Source organism: Onychomys torridus, chromosome 22 (genome assembly GCF_903995425.1).
Source record: "Onychomys torridus chromosome 22, mOncTor1.1, whole genome shotgun sequence".
NCBI classification, from domain to species: Eukaryota; Metazoa; Chordata; class Mammalia; order Rodentia; family Cricetidae; genus Onychomys; species Onychomys torridus.
The window spans coordinates 27,908,087-27,926,275 of NC_050464.1; the positions used below are offsets into that span (position 1 = coordinate 27,908,087).

An 18,189-nucleotide genomic window follows, 5' to 3' on the forward strand; every position below is an offset into this window, starting at 1 on the left:
GCCTCTTCTGGAACCAGGCTGCTGTGTGGCCCATGTCGCTTTGGTCACAGTGGGGACACTGGTGACAGCCAGGTGTGGTGATGCAGGCCTGTCATCTCAGCACTGTGGAAGCGGAGGCCAGCCTGGGTTACATGGCAAGTCCTGATTTCAGTGTGGGAGGGTGGAGGTTGGGACTAGGCCAGCTGGGCACTCTGTCTGATCAGCAGTGGAGTTGGCATGCACAGTGGAGCACCTACGGTGTACACCCGCTTCCCAGCCAGACTCATTTCTGCTCTGTGTGGGGCTGAGGGGGTTCGGGGGAGGGGAGACTGAGGGTCATACCCTCTTTCCTAACCCTCAAGGGCTTGGTGCTTAGGTGGCTGTGAGACTGAGGCCCAGTGTCTGTCCCTGCCAGGGTCCTGTTCCTGCTTACTTCTTACTGTGGAGCAAGCAAGAGGCTTGGCCTTCGAATCCTCTGTGGGCCTTTATTGTGTGCCTGTTGTATACCGTGTTTCTGGCTGTTGGTTGAAGGGGTGTGAGGCGCATCGGTCACAGTTGGGTGGGAGTTGCCTAGAGTGTGTATGTGTATCTAGGCTCATGTCTGTTCCTCCTGGATGTTGTTTGTACTCCATTTCTGTGCAGAGCTGTATTATACGTGGGAGATGTCTCTACTTGAGAGTCAAGTATGCTTTCCCATGAGCCCCAGGGCTTGGTCTCAAGGTCCCATGCACAGCGGTTCCCCAAGAACTGAGGGCCTAGGTGTGGAGTCAGCGTTGGTGAAGGGTGTTCCCTGTGAAACATACAGTCCTCTCAGAGTGGCAAGGCCTTGGGTGGAGCAGCTGAGGCCTGGAAGGAGAAGGCAAGCCCTAACCATCATCCAGGGGCAGCCATGGCGATGTTGGGGTCCTGCATTCCCTAGGTTACAGCTGTCACCAGCAGCAAGGATGTTAGCTCTCCGGGCTGCCGGGGAACCCAGATGTGCCATTTCATGTTGGGGGGCTCTCAGTTCCTTCACCTGTAAAGTAGGGGTGATGAGAATGCCTATGCATGCCCCGATGTGGCTGTCAACTGCCACCATAACTTGATAGTGTTAAAGCCATTTCCTGGAGAGGCCCTGCCTGGGGCTCGCCCTGCCCTCCAGGCTGATGTCTGTGGCTTCCTGCCTGTCCTCTTCCATTCACAATGCTCGTCTACTTTCTCTGTGCATGCCCAGCCTCAGGGAGTCTTCTAGCAGCTTCAGGCCCTTCCCTCCCACCTGCCTTCCTGCTCTTTGATCCATTTGTGTCCTGTGCCCGGCATTTGGGGTCACTGGCTGGCCCCAGGCACCTCCTACTCTCCTGCTGGGCCATTGGTGACGCAGGATGCCACTGGACAGGACCTAGTGGTTACTAACCCCACTGGGGTGTGTGTGGCCTGATGGGATCGCTACCGGTTGGAACATGTCTGTCCTTCGGTGGGGCCCCGAGCTCCTTTCCAGGGGACATGCTTGTTCTCTGGCCTCTAGCCCTTCCTGGGCTATTAGCAGAACTCTACGATCCCTGGGAACCACGGTTGGGTCTCTGTCCTGGTGGGTGTCCAGGTCTCATCACTTTGCTGCGCTGGCTTGGTGAAGGCTGGGGTCTGTGATCTGGAGCCCCTGGTCTCTCCTTCCCCATGACCCTGTCTCCCCCAAACCCCCATTAGCTCTGGCCTTTCTGCAGCCCTTTCTCTCAACCCCCCCCCCCCGCATTTGCCCAGCCTCCCCCACCATCCTTCCTCAGCCAATCCTCTCTCCACTCCCCCCACCTCCACCCACGCCTCCCACTCCCTGTGGCCCAGGGAGTGGGTAGAGCATAGCTGTAGAAACCGTGCTGTGCTTAACACTTCTGTCTTGGAAAGAATGGTCAGAGAACAGGCGGAATGGAGGCATAGCAAGACTGATGCCCCATAGGAGGACACAACATCTCGGGCAGCCGTGTGTTCCAGCCCTGGCACCACGACCAGCTCAGTCTGTGGTGTCCTGGGCCTAGGGAATGTAATGTTTGGGTCTGGGCTGCTTGCATAAGCTCCTGGAGGCTCGGCCCCTTCACTTCAGGCAAGTGAGGTGCTGTTTAAAATGCTGGGGTTCTACTGAGGTGACGTCATGCTTGGGCCCCATGTATTGTGACAGTAGAAGCCCTGACTGAAGGCACCCCCTGCCTCCAGCATCAGACAGTCCCCTCCTGTCATCCCAGGGTAACATGCTTCCTGTAAGCCTCAGGCTTCACCACCCAGATTCTGTGGTCCCCCTCCCCCGCCCCCCGCCTCTCCTGGCCGTGCTGCTGGCAGTGGGGTGTAGGAGCCACGCACCCGCAGGTCATTGCCTGGCAAGGTGTGTGCCAGGGACGCCTGATGAAGTTGGCCGTCCCCGGCCTTGGCCTTGGGCCTAGCTGGCTGACTCTTGGTATGGGATGGACCTGCGGGCTGTTGTCCAGTTGGTCACAAACTCTGCTGTGCCACATAGGGCATAGTGGGGCTGGCGGCTGGCTTGGGCTGATGGCCTGGATATATGAGTACACGGAGGGTCCTGTACCACCTGCACATGTCCCAGCTCTAGGCCTTAGGGTCCTTCTCTGTCTGTCCATTTATTCATCAAGTCACTTGCTCACTCATGAACTCATCCACTCATTCATTCATTTGTTGGACAAATGCTGCCTGGGTTTGTCACGCGCCAACTTCGAAGCCCTGGGGACGGACAGAGCTGTGAAGGCGAAGAAACGCTCTTACCTCGGGGAGCTGACAGTCCCTTGGGGAATAGTGAGCGAAGACGAGGGGAGAGGAGCCAGGTATTGACAGCAGAGTTGGGGCCTGAGAGGAGGAACAGGCCGGGGGCATGATGCAGGGCAAGCAGTGTTCCAGGCTGAGTGAAGGCCCTGAGGTGAGACTCTTGGAATGAGCATTGTTCAGGAGGGACCTATGAATCCGGGGTTCACAGGAGCGGCCGCCTCCGTCTGATCTTGTGTGGTCGGTTCTCTGCTGGACTTGTTCTGGAGTACAGCGTGCTTCTTGGGGCTCCCCACTTGTTCTGTTTGCTGTGGAAATACACAGGGGCTGGGGTGAGCCTTCTCTCCTGAGTCAGACCTGCTGTACATCTGTGGGGTAGGCTGCCACCTGCGGCTGCCCCATTTCCCGGCAGAGCACCAGCTGGACTCTGCAGCATCCCCGTTGTCCTTGCTGTGTGACCTGGAGGAGCTCTTGCTCTCTGGGGCCCACCATCATTCTCTTGATGGTCAGACCACCCACGATGTCTCCCCTTGTGTGACTGCCTTGGGGGTCACATTAGTCAGCTTGGGCAGAGGGCTTGGCTGTGGTGACTTGAGACCGTCTTCTCCTCATGGTCCTCTCTGTGGGGGTCTTCCCTTTGAAGCGCCCCCCCCCCCCCCCCCCAGCCGTGTCCTTCTCCCGTGTCCTTCCCTGCAGTTCTCCTTCGGGGCCTTTGGCAAGTCTGCCCTGCCAGATCTTTCCCTGAAGTCTGCTCTCAGTTTCTCAGTTGCTCCCTCTTTGGGGACAGGGTCCCAGCTGCTTTTGCATCCTCGGTGTACCTGACTGGTGCCATTGACTCTGGTAAGAACTGCCGTGAGACACAAAGCCAGGAGCTGGGGAGACGGCTCAGCAGGTCAGAACCTGGGCTGCTCCTCCAGACGATCTGAGCTTGGTTTCAAGCACCCACACCCAGCAGTTCACAAACCCCACCTTCTAACTCCAGTTCCAGGGGATCCGTTGTTCTCTCTGGCTTGTGTGGCCACTGCACTCAAGTGCATATACACATAGACATATGCACAGACACCTAATTAAAGATAAAATCTAAAGCAAACAAAATAAAAAGCACCAAAAAGGCTAGGGGTGTGTGGTATGGAATGGCGCATGCCTTAAATCTCAGTACCCAGGAGGCAGAGGCAGGTGGATCTCTGTGAGTTCAAGGCCAGCCTGGTCTACAGAGTTCCAGGACAGTCAGGGGGGTACACAGAGAAACCCAGTCTTGGAGGTGGGGGATGGGATAGACAAAAGAAAACCAAGTTATCTATAGTCCATGCTATCTGCAGCCGGAAGCTAGTCAGACATCACTAATCGATTGCCATGCAGTGTAACCAAGTGTCTAGGCAGACAGAACAGATTGACCAGGGTACAAAGGGGACCCTTGTCTTGTTTTTCCAAGTAGAATTGGTGTGCACACTTGGTTTCTCTCCCTCTTCTCCCATTTCCCCGTAGTGATAAAGTGACCTTGGCCAATGTGAAAACGTAGGCAGGCTTGATTTAGGGACTGTGGGATCCAGGTTAAGACCAAGGATGCTTGTGAGCAGTGAGGGAGCCCGGCACTGAGTTGAGACTTCAAGGTTGGGGGAAATTGTCAACTGTGTTGACTCCCTGGCTCTGTTGCTGCAAGGGTAGGGCAAGGTTGAGGCTTCCTCCACGGACCATGACGACCCAGGCGTGGCCAGACCAGTGAAATCATGACATTGCTCTAAGTGGGAGGGCACAGCTTGCCTCTCCCTCCCCATTCTGTGTATGCCAGCTGTTCTTCCCCATGGTAGGCGGGGCTCCCGAGCAGCTGCTTGCCTGAGGCCTGGCTTTATAGGGCCATCATTCTAGCCCCGTCTGCACTGGCTATCCCTCTCTCCCTTGGGGTGCCTGAACCCGGCTCTCACAGGGGTACCCGCCCGCAAAGATACCCGGAACTCCACTGAAGGCTAATGTATTTCTGCTCTTAGGGATACTTGAGCTAGCCAGTCCCTGGCTGGGGCAGTTCCCAGCCCCTGTGGCAGCAGGCAGGGCCCGGGATAAGTGACCCATTCTCTGTGTGATCCCTTCTCTAAGCCAGCAGCTGGATAATGTGGGCAGTGGTAAGGGTGGGATTTGCAAGTTGACTGCCAGCCTGGGCCTGGGGGCTATGCTTAGCCTCCCGCCTTGCCCCTCGCCCCTCCCCCAGTGCACCAGCTGGAGAGTAGGGTAGTACAGGAGCTCTACAGGTCCCAGGGAAGTCTTGTGGGGAGGCGTAGAAGCATTGTGGCTTGTAACCCTCCTCTGCATCAAAGGCTACCCCAGCCCTGTAGCTGGACAGGGTCCAGAGCACGGTGGGAGCATCGCTCTGGCGATTTTGGCTAGAGGATGATGTAGGCTGGGAACTCGTCTGAGCCTCTTGGTGCAGGGCGGCAAGGGAGCTGCCGCTGGTCCTGCTGGTCCTGCAGTCGCTCACCGTTCCTTTTCTAACACAGGACGTGGGGCTGCTTGAGTACCAACACCACCCTCGTGACTACGCCTCCCACCTGTCACCTGGCTCCATCATCCAGCCACAGAGGCGGCGGCCCTCACTGCTATCCGAGTTCCAGCCTGGGAGTGAAAGGTGAGGAGAAAGTGTGACTCCTTGTCTAGGCTGTAGTTCTCTCAGGGAGATAGGGAGACTCTTTGTGGGTAAAGCTTAGGAGTTCAGACTTCAGCTCTTCCTAGTACCATGTGCTCCTGGTGGCATTCTAGGGCCGTGACAGGGCTGTGGTCTCCCAGGAGCAGGGGTTGTGGACTTGAAGGAGGAGGCAGGAGCTCTGACCATCTACCTAGGGTCGAGGGAGAGTGGTTAAGAGACAGAAGGCTCACAGCTCTCCACCTGCTGGCTAGACGAGGTTTAACAGCAGGAGTGTTGTGATCAGCTAGTGATGTCTGTCCAGGGAGGGTGATAAGGAGTAGTGTTGGGTGTGCTGTTCTTTGCATAGTCGCCATAGCGCTTCTCAGGCCTGTGCCTTTTTGCATTCTTGGTCAGCTCAGGAGGGTCTTTGGGGGTGGTCAGGCTACAATGAGTGATTTAGGCTAGGCAGTCACCATAAGGCCTCATGAAGCAGAGAGCCATGCCCCCTTCTTCCAGGGAAGACAGTAACCTAGCAAGGTTCCTCATGAGACCCTGGCTAGATGGGCACCTGTAGTCTTGGTCCCAAGCCTATGTGCATCCCTGCTCCCACAGGTCTCAGGAGCTCCACCTGCGCCCTGAGTCTCGCACCTTCCTGCCTGAGCTGGGCAAGCCCGACATAGAATTCACAGAGAGCAAGCGCCCGCGCCTGGAGCTACTACCAGATACCCTGCTGCGCCCGTCGCCCCTGCTGGCCACCGGGCAGCCCAGTGGGTCTGAAGACCTTACTAAGGTACACCCCAGCCAGACCTTTGGCTCTTCTGCCGCTGCCGCTGCCGCTGCGGGCAGGAAAGGGACTGGCATGGGGCGGGGGTGTGTGGAGGCAGGGAAAGGCTGGGCAGAAGGTTCGAGGACAGCTCTGGCATGGGTGTGAGGGTGGTACTGAATACTGGGGCTGGAGTCAGGCAAGGAGAGTAGGCGTGGGTGATGGGAAGACAAGGAAGGTATCTCTAGCTGGCAGGAGTGTGCCCAGGCCCTGTGGCAGGACCCCGTGTGTAGCTGTTATCACTGGCTGGAATGACTGGGAAGGTGGACATAAGAGCCCTGCAAAGCCTTGGGGCAGAGAGTTAGGAACCGATTGGCTTGAAATCTGTGCCCCGGGGGGGCGTGGCTGCATAGGTAATAACGTGTGTGGAACAGTGGCTTGGGAATCCTCAGGGTTCATGCAACAGACTGGACAGCCAGGACTGCCCCGTGTTTGAACATTGGGGAAGGGGGCTCTAGTGTCCCTTAAGATGAGACAGGGCCGATGGGATGGTCCCTGGCAATTTCTGGGGTTGAGGGCCTCAGGTGGACTGACAGACAGCCCTGCTTCTGCCCAGGTCTAACTGGCTCCTTGGGTACCAGTTGGACTGGACAGGTCTACATCTGCAGCCTCGTGGGCATGAGGAGCCCCAGGGCAGGGGCAGGGTGGATCCTGTCTCCCTGGAGGCACTCTGCACTCCAGGAGGTAGTGGTTACCCTTCTCAGCTAGCTCTGTCCTGTGCGTGCACCCACCCTGTGTGCTAGGGGCGGAATTTGGCGCTGTCCGGCGCTGTCCATGTTAGGCTAGCACTCTACCAATCAAACTCTATCTTCAGCCCTGTTCTCTCTTTTTTGTTTGTTTGTTTTTTGTTTTCCTAAGTAGGGTCTTGCTAAATTGATCAGGCTGGTCTAGAACTCACTCTGTAGCCCAGGCAGGCCTTGAAATCACAACCTTGCCTAAGCCCTGCAGGGAGCTCCGTGTAGCTTTGATGGCAGGGCCTGTGACTCTGGGCCAGGCGTGATCGAAGCCTTCTTTCTGTCTGTCTTCTTGCCCCTGCTCTGTTTCTCTGCTGCCCCAGGGTAGTGCCTCTCTGAGCTCTGCTTGCTCTTCGTTAGTCAGGCCCTGTGGCAGACCAACCCTAAGTGACCCAGGCCAGCTGGATAGAGGGGCCAGCTGTGAGCCTTGCATCCGTACCTTAAGGCTGGACCAGGTGACAGGACCGGAGAGTAAAGACACTATCATGAACTCTGGAATGTTCTTGGCATGTTCCAGCTACAGAAATCCGCCCATTCCCAGCCGGTTCTGCTCGGTTGCTGTGACCCTGTCCAGTGACCTAAGGCAGGCGCCAGATGTCAGGGGACATACATAGGCTTTGCTTCCCTGACATTGAGGGAATCCTCATTCCCTGCCCCTAACTATCCCTGGGAAATAGAGGTCAGCTACAGACTGACAGACTGACACCTACCTCAGGTAGCTGTCGCTCTGCTGCTTGAGCTCTGCCTCCTCCCTTTCTCTTCTACCCACCCAGCCCGTTGGCTAGCAACCACATCCTGCCATGTAGATGCCAGGTCTAGCTGCTGTCTAACCCGGGTTGGCCTCAGTTGCCCCGGGAAACCATCACTTACCTTAACTGTGGCAGTGTCCTCTCTCACCCCCCCCCCCTGCTTCTGCCCCCCTCCACCACTGGGTCATGGAGGACGGGCAGGAAAGTTTAGCTCTCTTTCAGGTGGGCATCAGGTCTGATGTGGCCGAGCCCTGGCATCATCTCTCCATAGCAGCCCCGTGCGCATCTTTGTGGTTTCTTAAGCCTGGCCTGGCTCCACCCCTAGGCCCTGACACTGACTGGTGTGTTCCTGATTCCCCTGTGTTTCCCTCAGAGGCTTGCTGGACTGATGGCAGTGGGTACTAAGGCCGTCTGGGAGCCCCTGATGGGATGTTGTGAAGTCTTCTTGGCACAGAACTCTGCTGACCACTGGGTTGTCCTCCTCCAGCCCTGCGCTGTGGGAGATGGGTGACCTGCTCACTCCAACTTATCTTCCTCTGCATCTCTTCTTGCCCAAATGTTGTTCCTTCTCTTCCCACCATCCTTTTTACCCTGTGCTCGCCCCCCTCCCTCCTGACCCCTCCACCACTCACTCCTGCGGGTTTTTCCTCCACCTTCAGTTGTCTGTCACTGTCCCTACAGCCACCTCCCACCTGCCAGTATGAGTCACCATCCAGCCTCCCTGCTCTGTTGCCATATACCTCCCCACAGCTGCCCCATTTATCTTTCCTTCCATCGTCCATCCGTCCATCCATCCATCATCTATTCGTCTGTCCATCATCCATCCATCCATCCATCCATCCATCCATCCGTTTGTCCTTCTTTCAGTTTGTCTGCTCATCCGTCCACCCACCCACCCACCCACTTGTACTGTATCATCCATCCACCCATCCATCCATCCACCCATCCATCCATCCATCCACCCACCCATCCATCCACCCACCCATCCATCCATCCACCCACCCATCCATCCATCCATCCACCCATCCATCCATCCATCCATCCATCCATCCATCCATCCATCCACCCACCCACCCATCCATCCATCCACCCACCCACCCATCCACCCACCCATCCATCCATCCATCCACCCACCCACCCACCCACCCATCCATCCACCCACCCACCCATCCATCCATCCATCCACCCACCCACCCACTTGTACTGTATCATTCATCCATCCATCCACCCACCCACCCACTTGTACTGTATCATTCATCCATCCATCCATCCACCCACCCACCCACCCACTTGTACTGTATATCTTCTTGTTTACTCCCTTCTCCCCCAGAGGTCCTGGGTCCTGTGACTGGTGCCACCAGGATGGCCATTTCCTGTCCCTATGTGTATCTAGTCTAGATGCCTGCCATGCCTCCAGTGGCCAAGAGGACTGCTTTTAATGCTGACAGGAAGCTGGGAGGGTCATCTGACCGTGGGGGGTGAGGGGTGGCTAGGGACTTGGCTTGAGAGGGGGAGTGGCCACTCAGGGCAGTGGGGTGGACTCTTCCTCCTTGCCTTGTACCCCAAGCAGGTGAGTCAAGCAGCCCCAGGCTGGGTGGGGTCCTGTGTGGGGCGGGCAGCCAGAGGGGGGATGCCCAGGATACCACAACTTCACTGAGGAGACTACACTGAGTGAACGTCTTCAGCATCTGTCACGTGCCATGGTCTGCCTCGCCCTGTGGGGCCACCCTAGGACATCCCTGTTTGTTCGTGGCTTGAGCTGAGAGCCGGGACTAGGGGATGGGACTCAGGCAGCTCCTGGGGAGAGGCTCTTCTTACCCATCCTAGGACCCATATTAGCCCTGAGCCTGCCCTCCCTGCATCATAGAAAGCAGGAGAGGCTGTGCATGGCCTCTTAGTGGTAGGCCTCTGGAGCTGGGTAGCAGGTGGGGGTATCTTAGGACCAGCTCTGGGTTTTGTGTCTCCATGGGAACCTATCATGTCACCAGCTGCTTACCAGAATGTCCCCGTCTGAGCCTCTGGCTCTTCTGAGGGTCTTGTCGTCACAGTCAACCAGAGAGGCCACTTGTGGCTCAACTGTTCCTGTTACCCTGTTTTAGTTAGGGTTCCTATCGCTGTGATGAAACACCATCACTGAAGCAACTTGGGAAGGAAGGGGTTAATGTGGCTTACGGGTCCACATCATGGTTCATTATCAAAGGAGGTTAGGGCAAGAACAAACAGGGCAGGAAGATGGAGGCAGAGCCTGATGTAGAGGCCGTGGAGGAGTGCTGCTTACTGGCTTGCTCCTCATGGCTCACTCAGCCTGCCCTTTTTTTTTTTTTGTTTTTTTTGGTTTTTCGAGACAGGGTTTCTCTATGTAGCTTTGCGCCTTTCCTAGATCTCGCTCTGTAGACCAGGCTGGCCTCGAACTCACAGAGATCCGCCTGCCTCTGCCTCCCGAGTGCTGGGATTAAAGGCATGCGCCACCACTGCCTGGCAAGCCTGCTTTCTTATAGAACCCAGGACCACCAGCCCAGGGATGGCACCGCCCACCATGGGCTGGGCCCTCCCCCACCCCCTCACTAATTAAGAAAGTGTATCCAGCCCATCTGACTGAGGCATTTCCTCAGTCAAGAGTCCCTCCTCAGATGACTGTAACTTGCATCGGGTTGACATAAAACTAGCCAGCACACACCTGCCTCGGGATCTCCCTGTCTCTGTCTCTCTCTGACCCACCATCTGTCCCTCTCTCCCCCTGCCGGGGCCTCTGCTGGGCTGGAGCCAGGCTCCCAGGGGACTGGGTGGGTGTCGATGGAATGTACACGCTCTCCAGAGCCAATGTGGTTGGTTCATGAGGAGTCCAGCTGGAGGCAGGAGTTTGGGGCGAGTTTCTGGCCCCCTACTGTTTGGCAGTGCCCTCCTGCTCACGCTTCCTGGTGCTTTGTTTCAGGGGACTTAAAGATGTCACTTTAGAACCTTCTCGGAAAGGTCTGTGGGTGGTTGGGGCCTGGGACACCAGCTTAAGCACTAACCCTGATCTTTGGCACCTGTAATGAAATCCAGGTTTGGTAGCTTCAGGCTGAGCTCAGCCCAGGTGGCTGATGTCACCATGGCCCATCCTGCTTCTTAGAGTGCTTAAGGGACAGCATGTGTGACTCTGGGCACCCCACCCCCCACCCCCACAGGTCCCCAGGGACAGCATGTGTGGCTCTGGGCACCCCATCCCCCACCCCCCACAGGTCCAGACTCTAGTTCTTGCCATTTTTGTTCCCCTACCTCTGGCCGGGACCCTGAGGCTGTGCCGCCTCTGCTGGAACTGGAAGAGATCAGCTTTGGGTTCCCGTTCCCAGGCCTTTTGTGACAGGTCTTTATGCCAGAAACAGAACATTTCTTTTTTTTCTTTTTTTTTCCTTTTTTTTTTTTCTTTGTTTTGGTTTTTCGAGACAAGATTTCTTTGTGTAGCTTTGTGCTTTTCCTGGAACTTGCTTTGGAGATCAGGCTGGCCTCGAACTCACAGAGATCCACCTGCCTCTGTCTCCCAAGTGCTGGGATTAAAGGCATGCGCCACCTCTGCCCGGCAGAAATGGAACATTTCTTGTTGCTGCTTTGAAGCTTACTGCCTAGGCATGGGACAGAAGAGTGACTGAGAGGAGGCCGGCTGGCTGGGGAGAGACCGACTGACTGACTGATGGACTGGGGGAAGACTGACTGACGACTGACTGACTGACTGACTGACTGGGAGAGTCTGGGATGAGAAGTAAATTGCCACCTGGTTTCTTGTTGGGCTCAGGGCTTGTCTGTCTTCAGGCTTGGAACCCACAGGAGGGTGAGCAAGCAAGCAAAGTCACCTGCCACTTAGAGGCTAGCCTACCAGGTGCCCTCAGTGTATCTTGGCATCAGGCATCGGCTCTCCACCATTGGCTCGGCATCTGTGAAGGAACCATAGGACACTTAAGTCAGAGTGTCAACCCCCAACCTGCACCCTATCCCCATTCATCATCCCTCTGGAAAGAGTCCCTACATCTGTGAAGGGGAGTCATCGAATGCGCCCCCTTCCCCTTAGACTGGCTTGGAGGATGGATCCTCCCCTTCTGGATGTTTCTGTGATTGTGTTTGACTGTCTATGGCCTTGTTCTTGTGGCCTGTTATGTGGGAGTGTTTTAATCAGGCAGCAGGGGCGGGCGGGGGGGGGGGGGGGGCGCGGCAGCCTGCTGTGTGTTTGTGCACTGTTGGGGGGTATGGGTTGGGTCATTTCATGCCTGGTCCCATGAAAGACAGCCTGATCCAGCCAGGCCAGGAAGTGGGGCTCAGTTACATGGTGTGGCTGGTGTTGTCAGCTGAGTCTTCTAACTGTGTTGGGGATGGAACCTTCTCTAGGTGGCATGGCTTTGGAGCCCATTCTGGGCTGCAAGGAATTTGGTCCGTGGTTTCAGGTTGCCTGGCTCCACAGCCCACACTGCCCTTCTGTTTGTGGGGAACGAGGGGACGATATGACCACTGGGCTTGGGATCATACCTGCCGCCACCTTCTTTTTGAGCTGCATATTGAGACAATTCCCTGGGTGCTTCTGTTGGGAGGAGAGCCTGAAGTCCTCAGTCTCCAGTGTGCCATGTCCCTCTGTTCTCGTGTTTTAGATGGCCGCGTGAAGCCAGTGGCAAAGTGCTGGTCTGGGAGCGAGCGCATGGGGACAGGGACCCCTCAGAAGGAGGACAAATAGAATTGAAGGCCTTTCTAGTCCCAAGAGGGGTGGGGGTGGGGGTAGGTGGGGCACCTGGCTGCCCAGGCTGCAGTTGTTCCCAGGAATAAAGCGTCCTGTGTCCGTGGAGTGCAGCTGCGTGGGGGTGGGGAGCAGCCGCTGACTTTGCCTGGCCCTGCCTGCCAGCAGCTGCTGCCTTGGCCCAGAGGGGAGCAGGGTGGGGCTGGCTTCGCTGGGAGCCAGGGTATGGACTGTGCTGTTGAGTGGTAACAGTGTGCCAGACTCTGGGCTGAGCATTTTGGATGCACCAAGGCTCACAACTCACTGTGGAGGTGACATTACCCCTACCTCTCTGCCCCCATTGTATGGATGGGTTCGATGAGGCAGGCAGCACCCATGCATTATCTGAGGTCACAGAGCTGAGTCCTACAGAGCAGGCCTGGGATCAGAGCCCAGCGCTATATAGATAAGGACTGGGCTGTGTTCTTAACCTCTTTGTTCCCACGACATCCCAAGTGCAGCCTGGGTGGTCCCTGACTCTAGCTGGAGAACAGGAAACCAAGGAGGAGCCAGGTGCAGGGCCAGGTGTGAGATACACACGGTCAGCCTCAGGGAGGAGGAGCCCTCAGCAGCCCCGAGGAAAGATTCCCGAGTACAAAAGAGCCAGGGGCGGGTGGCACAGGACCGTCGCCCTGTATGTGGGAGGCTGAGACAGGAGGATGTCAAGTTCAAGGACATCCTGGGCGACAGGGAGAGAAGGCTCAGCAGCTAGGATTGTGTGTAGAAAACCCAGGTCTGGTTCCCAGCATCCACATAACTCACAACTGCCTGAAACCCCAGTTCCAGGGGTCTTGACCTCCGAAGGGACAAGGCATGCAGGTGATGCACATACACGTAGACAAAACACCCATAAAATAAAAGAAATCTTTAAAAGATTGAAAGTAAAAAAAATGGCTTAGGTGATAGGTCCATGGTAGAGTGCTTGCTTAGCATACATAAGGCCCCAGGTTCAAACTCTGCAAAAGCAGAGACAAGAAGTGAGGCCCGTTGACTGCTGGCTCTTGTGTGTTGTGACAGTGTGTTTTCTGAGGGGCTGACTGCTCCAATGCAGGGCCTACAGCCTGCTTGCACACTGTCATGTATCTGCGGAGGGTGTATGGGGCTGGGCTGGAGGGGTCACCGTCGATCTTATTTCTGTTCTGGGGAAACAGGAGAGAGAACTAGGAGGAGGCAGTAGGGACTGTCATGACTCGGGTGACATGGCAGCCTCCTAGGTTTTGCCTTCGGAGCACACAGCCATGGGAAGGGTTGCCAGGACCAGGTGGGAAGGCAGGACCCACATCCAGAGTGACTGCTTGGAATGAGGACTTGGTGCGCTGCAGCCTGAAGTCGTGTGCCAGGCTCACCTGGGTGATCACACTCTGCTGCTGTCCACCTACAGGACCGTAGCCTGTCAGGCAAGCTGGAGCCCGTGTCACCACCCAGTCCACCGCACGCTGACCCGGAGCTGGATCTGGCACCATCTCGGCTGTCCAAGGAGGAGTTGATCCAGAACATGGACCGTGTGGACCGTGAGATCACCATGGTGGAGCAGCAGATCTCCAAGCTGAAGAAGAAGCAGGTGAGTAGTGTGGACGGGAGGGGGATTCCAGTGAAGGCAGGAGCCTGGCCCCACATCTCCAGATGCCCAGAGTCATGTGATTGATTGCCTGTTTTTCTGGGGATGTGTCTTGGCTGTGGAAGCCTCTGGAGTAGGCACATCAAGCTAACACACCTGAACTTCAGCAGAGAGTCCAGAGCCTACAGGGGACCAAGGCTTCCTGGAAGAGGCACCTCGAGCTACCCAGGGGAGCAAAGGGGTCTTAGGCTGTTCTTTGCATGAGGAGACAGAATAGGATCTGGGAGCAGGGCAGCGAGGGCTTCTAAGATGGTGGCCCAGAATCCCAGAGCGAGGCTGGGCTCTAGTGTGGTTGGTCAGGTCAGCCCTGGCAGGCTGCTGGAGAACTCAGATCTTTGGTCCTCCAAGTCTGGCTTGGGGGGTGCTGGAACTACCTCTGTGTGCATGTGTATTGACTGGGGCTGGAGGCCAAGTGTCTAGAGTTGTTGCTGTTACTGGTTTTTATTCTTTTCTTCTTAATCTTCCCTAGATTGCCTTTTGAATGGTATCTTATAAAAGAATATTTTTAAAAAAAAGAACTCATTGATTTGCATGTGTATGTGTGCACACGCACATTTAATACTGGAGGAGTATTTGTGGTAGTCAGTTCTCAGTTTCCATATTCTGAAGTGTCAGCTTGCTGTACCCTGCCCCTTCCCACTCTTTGAAGACAGGTCTCACTGTGTACCTCTGACTGGCCTGAAACTCACTACATACAGGAGGCTGGCCTTGAACTCACAGAGATCCTCTTGCTTCTGCCTCTTGAGTGCTGGGATTAAAGGAATGTGTCCCCCCACGCCTGCACCACTCCCCAGATATATTTATAAATTTTGACCTATGCGTCAGTGTGTAGTGCTTGTGTGTGTGGGTACCTGCACAGCCAGAAGAGGACTTCAGATGCCCTGGAGTTGGAGTTAAAGGTGGTTGTGAGCTGCCCAATTTGGGTACTGGGAACTGAACTTGGGTTCTCTGCAAGACTGGTACATACGCTTAACCTTTGACCAAGTCTCTCCACTCCACCCCCGAAACTAAAATTATTCCCAAGCATAAATGCATCATTTTCGAGTTTGTGGTTCACTGGCGATGGACCATGTGCCGCCTTACTTCCTCCAGTGTTCTCAAAGACCCAGGGCGGTTAGCGGCACCCCACCTCCCAGCCCAGAGCCACCCTTGTACCCCTGTCTGTGGAGCTGCTCTCTGCACACCCGACACGCACAGACTCCAAAACATTTGCCTTTTGTGTCTCTGGCTCTTGTCTTCAGCATAAGGTTTTTAAGGTTCACAGAGAATAGATGGGCCTCATCCTGTTGGTGGAAAAGTACTGTTTTATCGTATGGCTGCATCGCGCTTTTTCTTTTTCCTGTGTGTTTGAACTACTGTTCTGGTTCTCCTGGGTGTAGATTTGCTGGGTCCTGTGGTGGTGACTCTGTTGGTGATTCTGTGTGTCATGAGGTACACTGTGCTATTTCCAGTGTGTCAGTGAGGTACACTGTGCCATTTCCAGTGTGTCAGTGAGGTACACTGTGCCATTTCCAGTGTGTCAGTGAGGTACACTGTGCCATTTTCAGTGTGTCAGTGAGATAACACTGTTGCACAGTGGCAGCCCAGCAACTGCTCCTGAGGGTTCCTTGCAGCTTTTCTGTGTTCTCACCCAACGAGTTTCCAGATTGCATTGGGGCAGCCTCGTCCCTGTGCAGTGTGTGGTTGAGGGTTGTGTGAGGCCTGGGTTCCTTATAGCTCCGCCCACACCAGAACTTGTGTGGTGTCTTTTTGGATCCTCCATACACCTTTGTAGGGTGTGCAGCGACTCTGGAGTCCTGAGTGATGAAGTAAGGTCTGAGGTCAGGCTTGAGAGGAGCGCTGTCTTAGTCGGGGCTGTACCCAAGTAAGTCAATGTTTTGTTCTGGTCCCTGGGGAGGGTCCCTCCTTTAAGTTTCCTGGCTTCAGTTTTTGGCTGGAACGTGAGGGCTGCCACCAGGGGTCACTGCAGGACCAAGGCAGCTTGGCTCATCTGGTCTCAGTGATGACTGTTCCTCCCTGTTTGGGGCCATACAGCTCTGCTCCCGTGACTGAACATGCCAGCTTTGTATGTGCATAACAGGCAGAGTGGAGCATGCTCTGGTAGCATCCATGGCACCCTCTGGAGGTCATCCCACCAGGCATTAGCCTCTTGTGAAGCCTGAGATCCGTGTCTTGAACTCTTGGCTCTTGGTTTCTATCTTTGAGGTAAAGCGGACAGCAGCAGCAGGAAGGGATGCCAGGTGTGAGGGAATGAAGGAGAGGTCCCATGTGAAGACACAGGCATGTGCTGCTGCTGGTGATGGTGATGACAATGAGGGTGATGATAATGATGCTGATGATGGCGGTCGTTAGGGTGGTAATAAATGTGATGGTGATGGTAGCAGTGGTGATGATGATGGTGGTGATGATGGGGGTGAGGGTGGTGGTGGTGATGTTGATGATAGTGATCATGGTGGTAACAATGGTGATGATGATTATAATGGTGCTCACAGTAGTGATGAAGGTGATAGTGATGGGTGATGGTGGTGATGATGTCAATGGCCATGGTGGCTGTGGTGATGATGGTGGTTATGATCATGATGGTGATGATAATGGTGGTGATGGTTGTGGGAATGGTGGTTATAAAGGTGCTGATGGGGATGGTGCTGATGGCTATAGTTGTGGTAATGGTGCCAGTGACGGTGGCGATAATGGTGTTGATGATCATGGTGATAGTGGTGATGAAGATGATTGTGATACTGGTGATAGAGATGGTGTGGCCATGATGGTGGTGGTTGGTGATGGTGTGATGGGAAGCGCTGCCTGGTGAGCCTTCCTTTCTGCCTCCCCCAGTGCTCCCCGCATATCGTCTGGTTTAGCCTTCAGAAGATTAGAAACTTCCTTCCTTCCCAAGGGAGGCATAGGAGGGTGAGAGACCTGATGTAACATCCCAAGGCTGCGTGGTCGTGAGGGCCAGAAGTGGTGTTCCAGGCTGAGGGCTTTACTCTGCAGCGTCTCCTGGAGCCGTGGAGCTCGTAGTGGGAGTGGTGGGTAAGAGTGGTGGGCCCCTTGCAAACCCAGCACAGTGCTACCACACCTATGTGGCCTCCTTAGTCCTCATTGCAGCCCAGAAGGGAATTGAGACCTATCGAGGAAGAGTCCCCCACACCCCCGATACTCCATCTCTGGGGCAGGATTTGAACCCAGAAAGCCTGGTTCAGGCTGGATGCACAGCCACCGGGGAGCCTGGCCAAGGAGGGCACAGAGTCTCTGGGTGACTCACAGGAAACGGCGATCAGCCTGACTTCCTGTGTGTGGCTTCGGGCAAGGGGGGGGGACCAGGGCAAGGGGGGGACCAGCGCCTCAGCTTCCGGCCGGCACCACTCACACTGTCCCGTCCCTGCAGCAACAGTTGGAGGAGGAGGCCGCCAAGCCGCCGGAGCCCGAGAAGCCAGTGTCACCGCCACCCATAGAATCCAAGCACCGAAGCCTGGTCCAGATCATCTACGACGAGAACCGGGTACGCCCTGCAGGAGCGAGCAGCTTGGGAGGGGTGGCCCGTGGGACACCGTATGACACAGGCAGCAGACAAGAGAGTGAGGGGCCCGCTGGCCACAGATGTGCCATCACCTCACATGTCCACAGCAAGCCGATCCAGTGACACACGTGGTATTCCAGTGTTTTCATGCCAGTCAGCTGCCTGACTGGAAGGTGCACATGGGAGGCATTTCCATCTTACATATGGAGAAACTGAGGCCCAGAGAAGGGGAGAGACTTGTTCTGAGCCATACAGCTGGGATATGGTAGATGAGAGATTGGAACTGGACTCCTGAGCTGCAGCCTCTGCTGCCACCTGGCACCTGGCGGGTGGGAGGGATGCTCCTGTCTCCACCCCTTTGGGACCCTCTGATTGGCTGATTCTCTGGTGTGCTTTGGACTGCCTCCAGCTCTCTTGTAGCTGAGGATATGGAACCAAAGCCCAGAGCAGGAGCCTGGGAGGGCCAAGACTTGTGCCTCAGGGTCTGTAGGAAGTAGGTAGGTGTCCTTTATTGCTAAGGAAGACAGTAGGGCTCAGAGAGGGCAGGGGACCTGCTTGAGATTGCACAGCACGTAAGATTTGGGGCTGGGACCCAGAACCAAGATTGAACTAGTTCCAGGAGCCTGTAAGGGAGATAATCAGAGAAGAGGCTCTCTTCAGAGCTAAGACCCCCTT

At 55.7% G+C, this 18,189-nt stretch overlaps 1 protein-coding gene across 11 annotated transcripts in view; it reads left to right on the forward strand.

Annotated features, from left to right (window-relative positions):
- Ncor2 (nuclear receptor corepressor 2) overlaps nucleotides 1–18,189 on the forward strand; it is a 159,049-nt gene that overhangs the window by 51,988 nt on the left and 88,872 nt on the right. For 10 of the 11 annotated variants that reach the window (XM_036172164.1, XM_036172165.1, XM_036172160.1 and 7 more), the window contains exons 3-6: nucleotides 5,211–5,338; nucleotides 5,948–6,125; nucleotides 13,761–13,940; nucleotides 17,383–17,496. In XM_036172164.1, the coding sequence (XP_036028057.1) occupies nucleotides 5,211–5,338; nucleotides 5,948–6,125; nucleotides 13,761–13,940; nucleotides 17,383–17,496 (600 nt within the window). The remainder of the gene's footprint in view (nucleotides 1–5,210; nucleotides 5,339–5,947; nucleotides 6,126–13,760; nucleotides 13,941–17,382; nucleotides 17,497–18,189) is intronic. The other variant, XM_036172167.1, reaches the window with a different exon arrangement.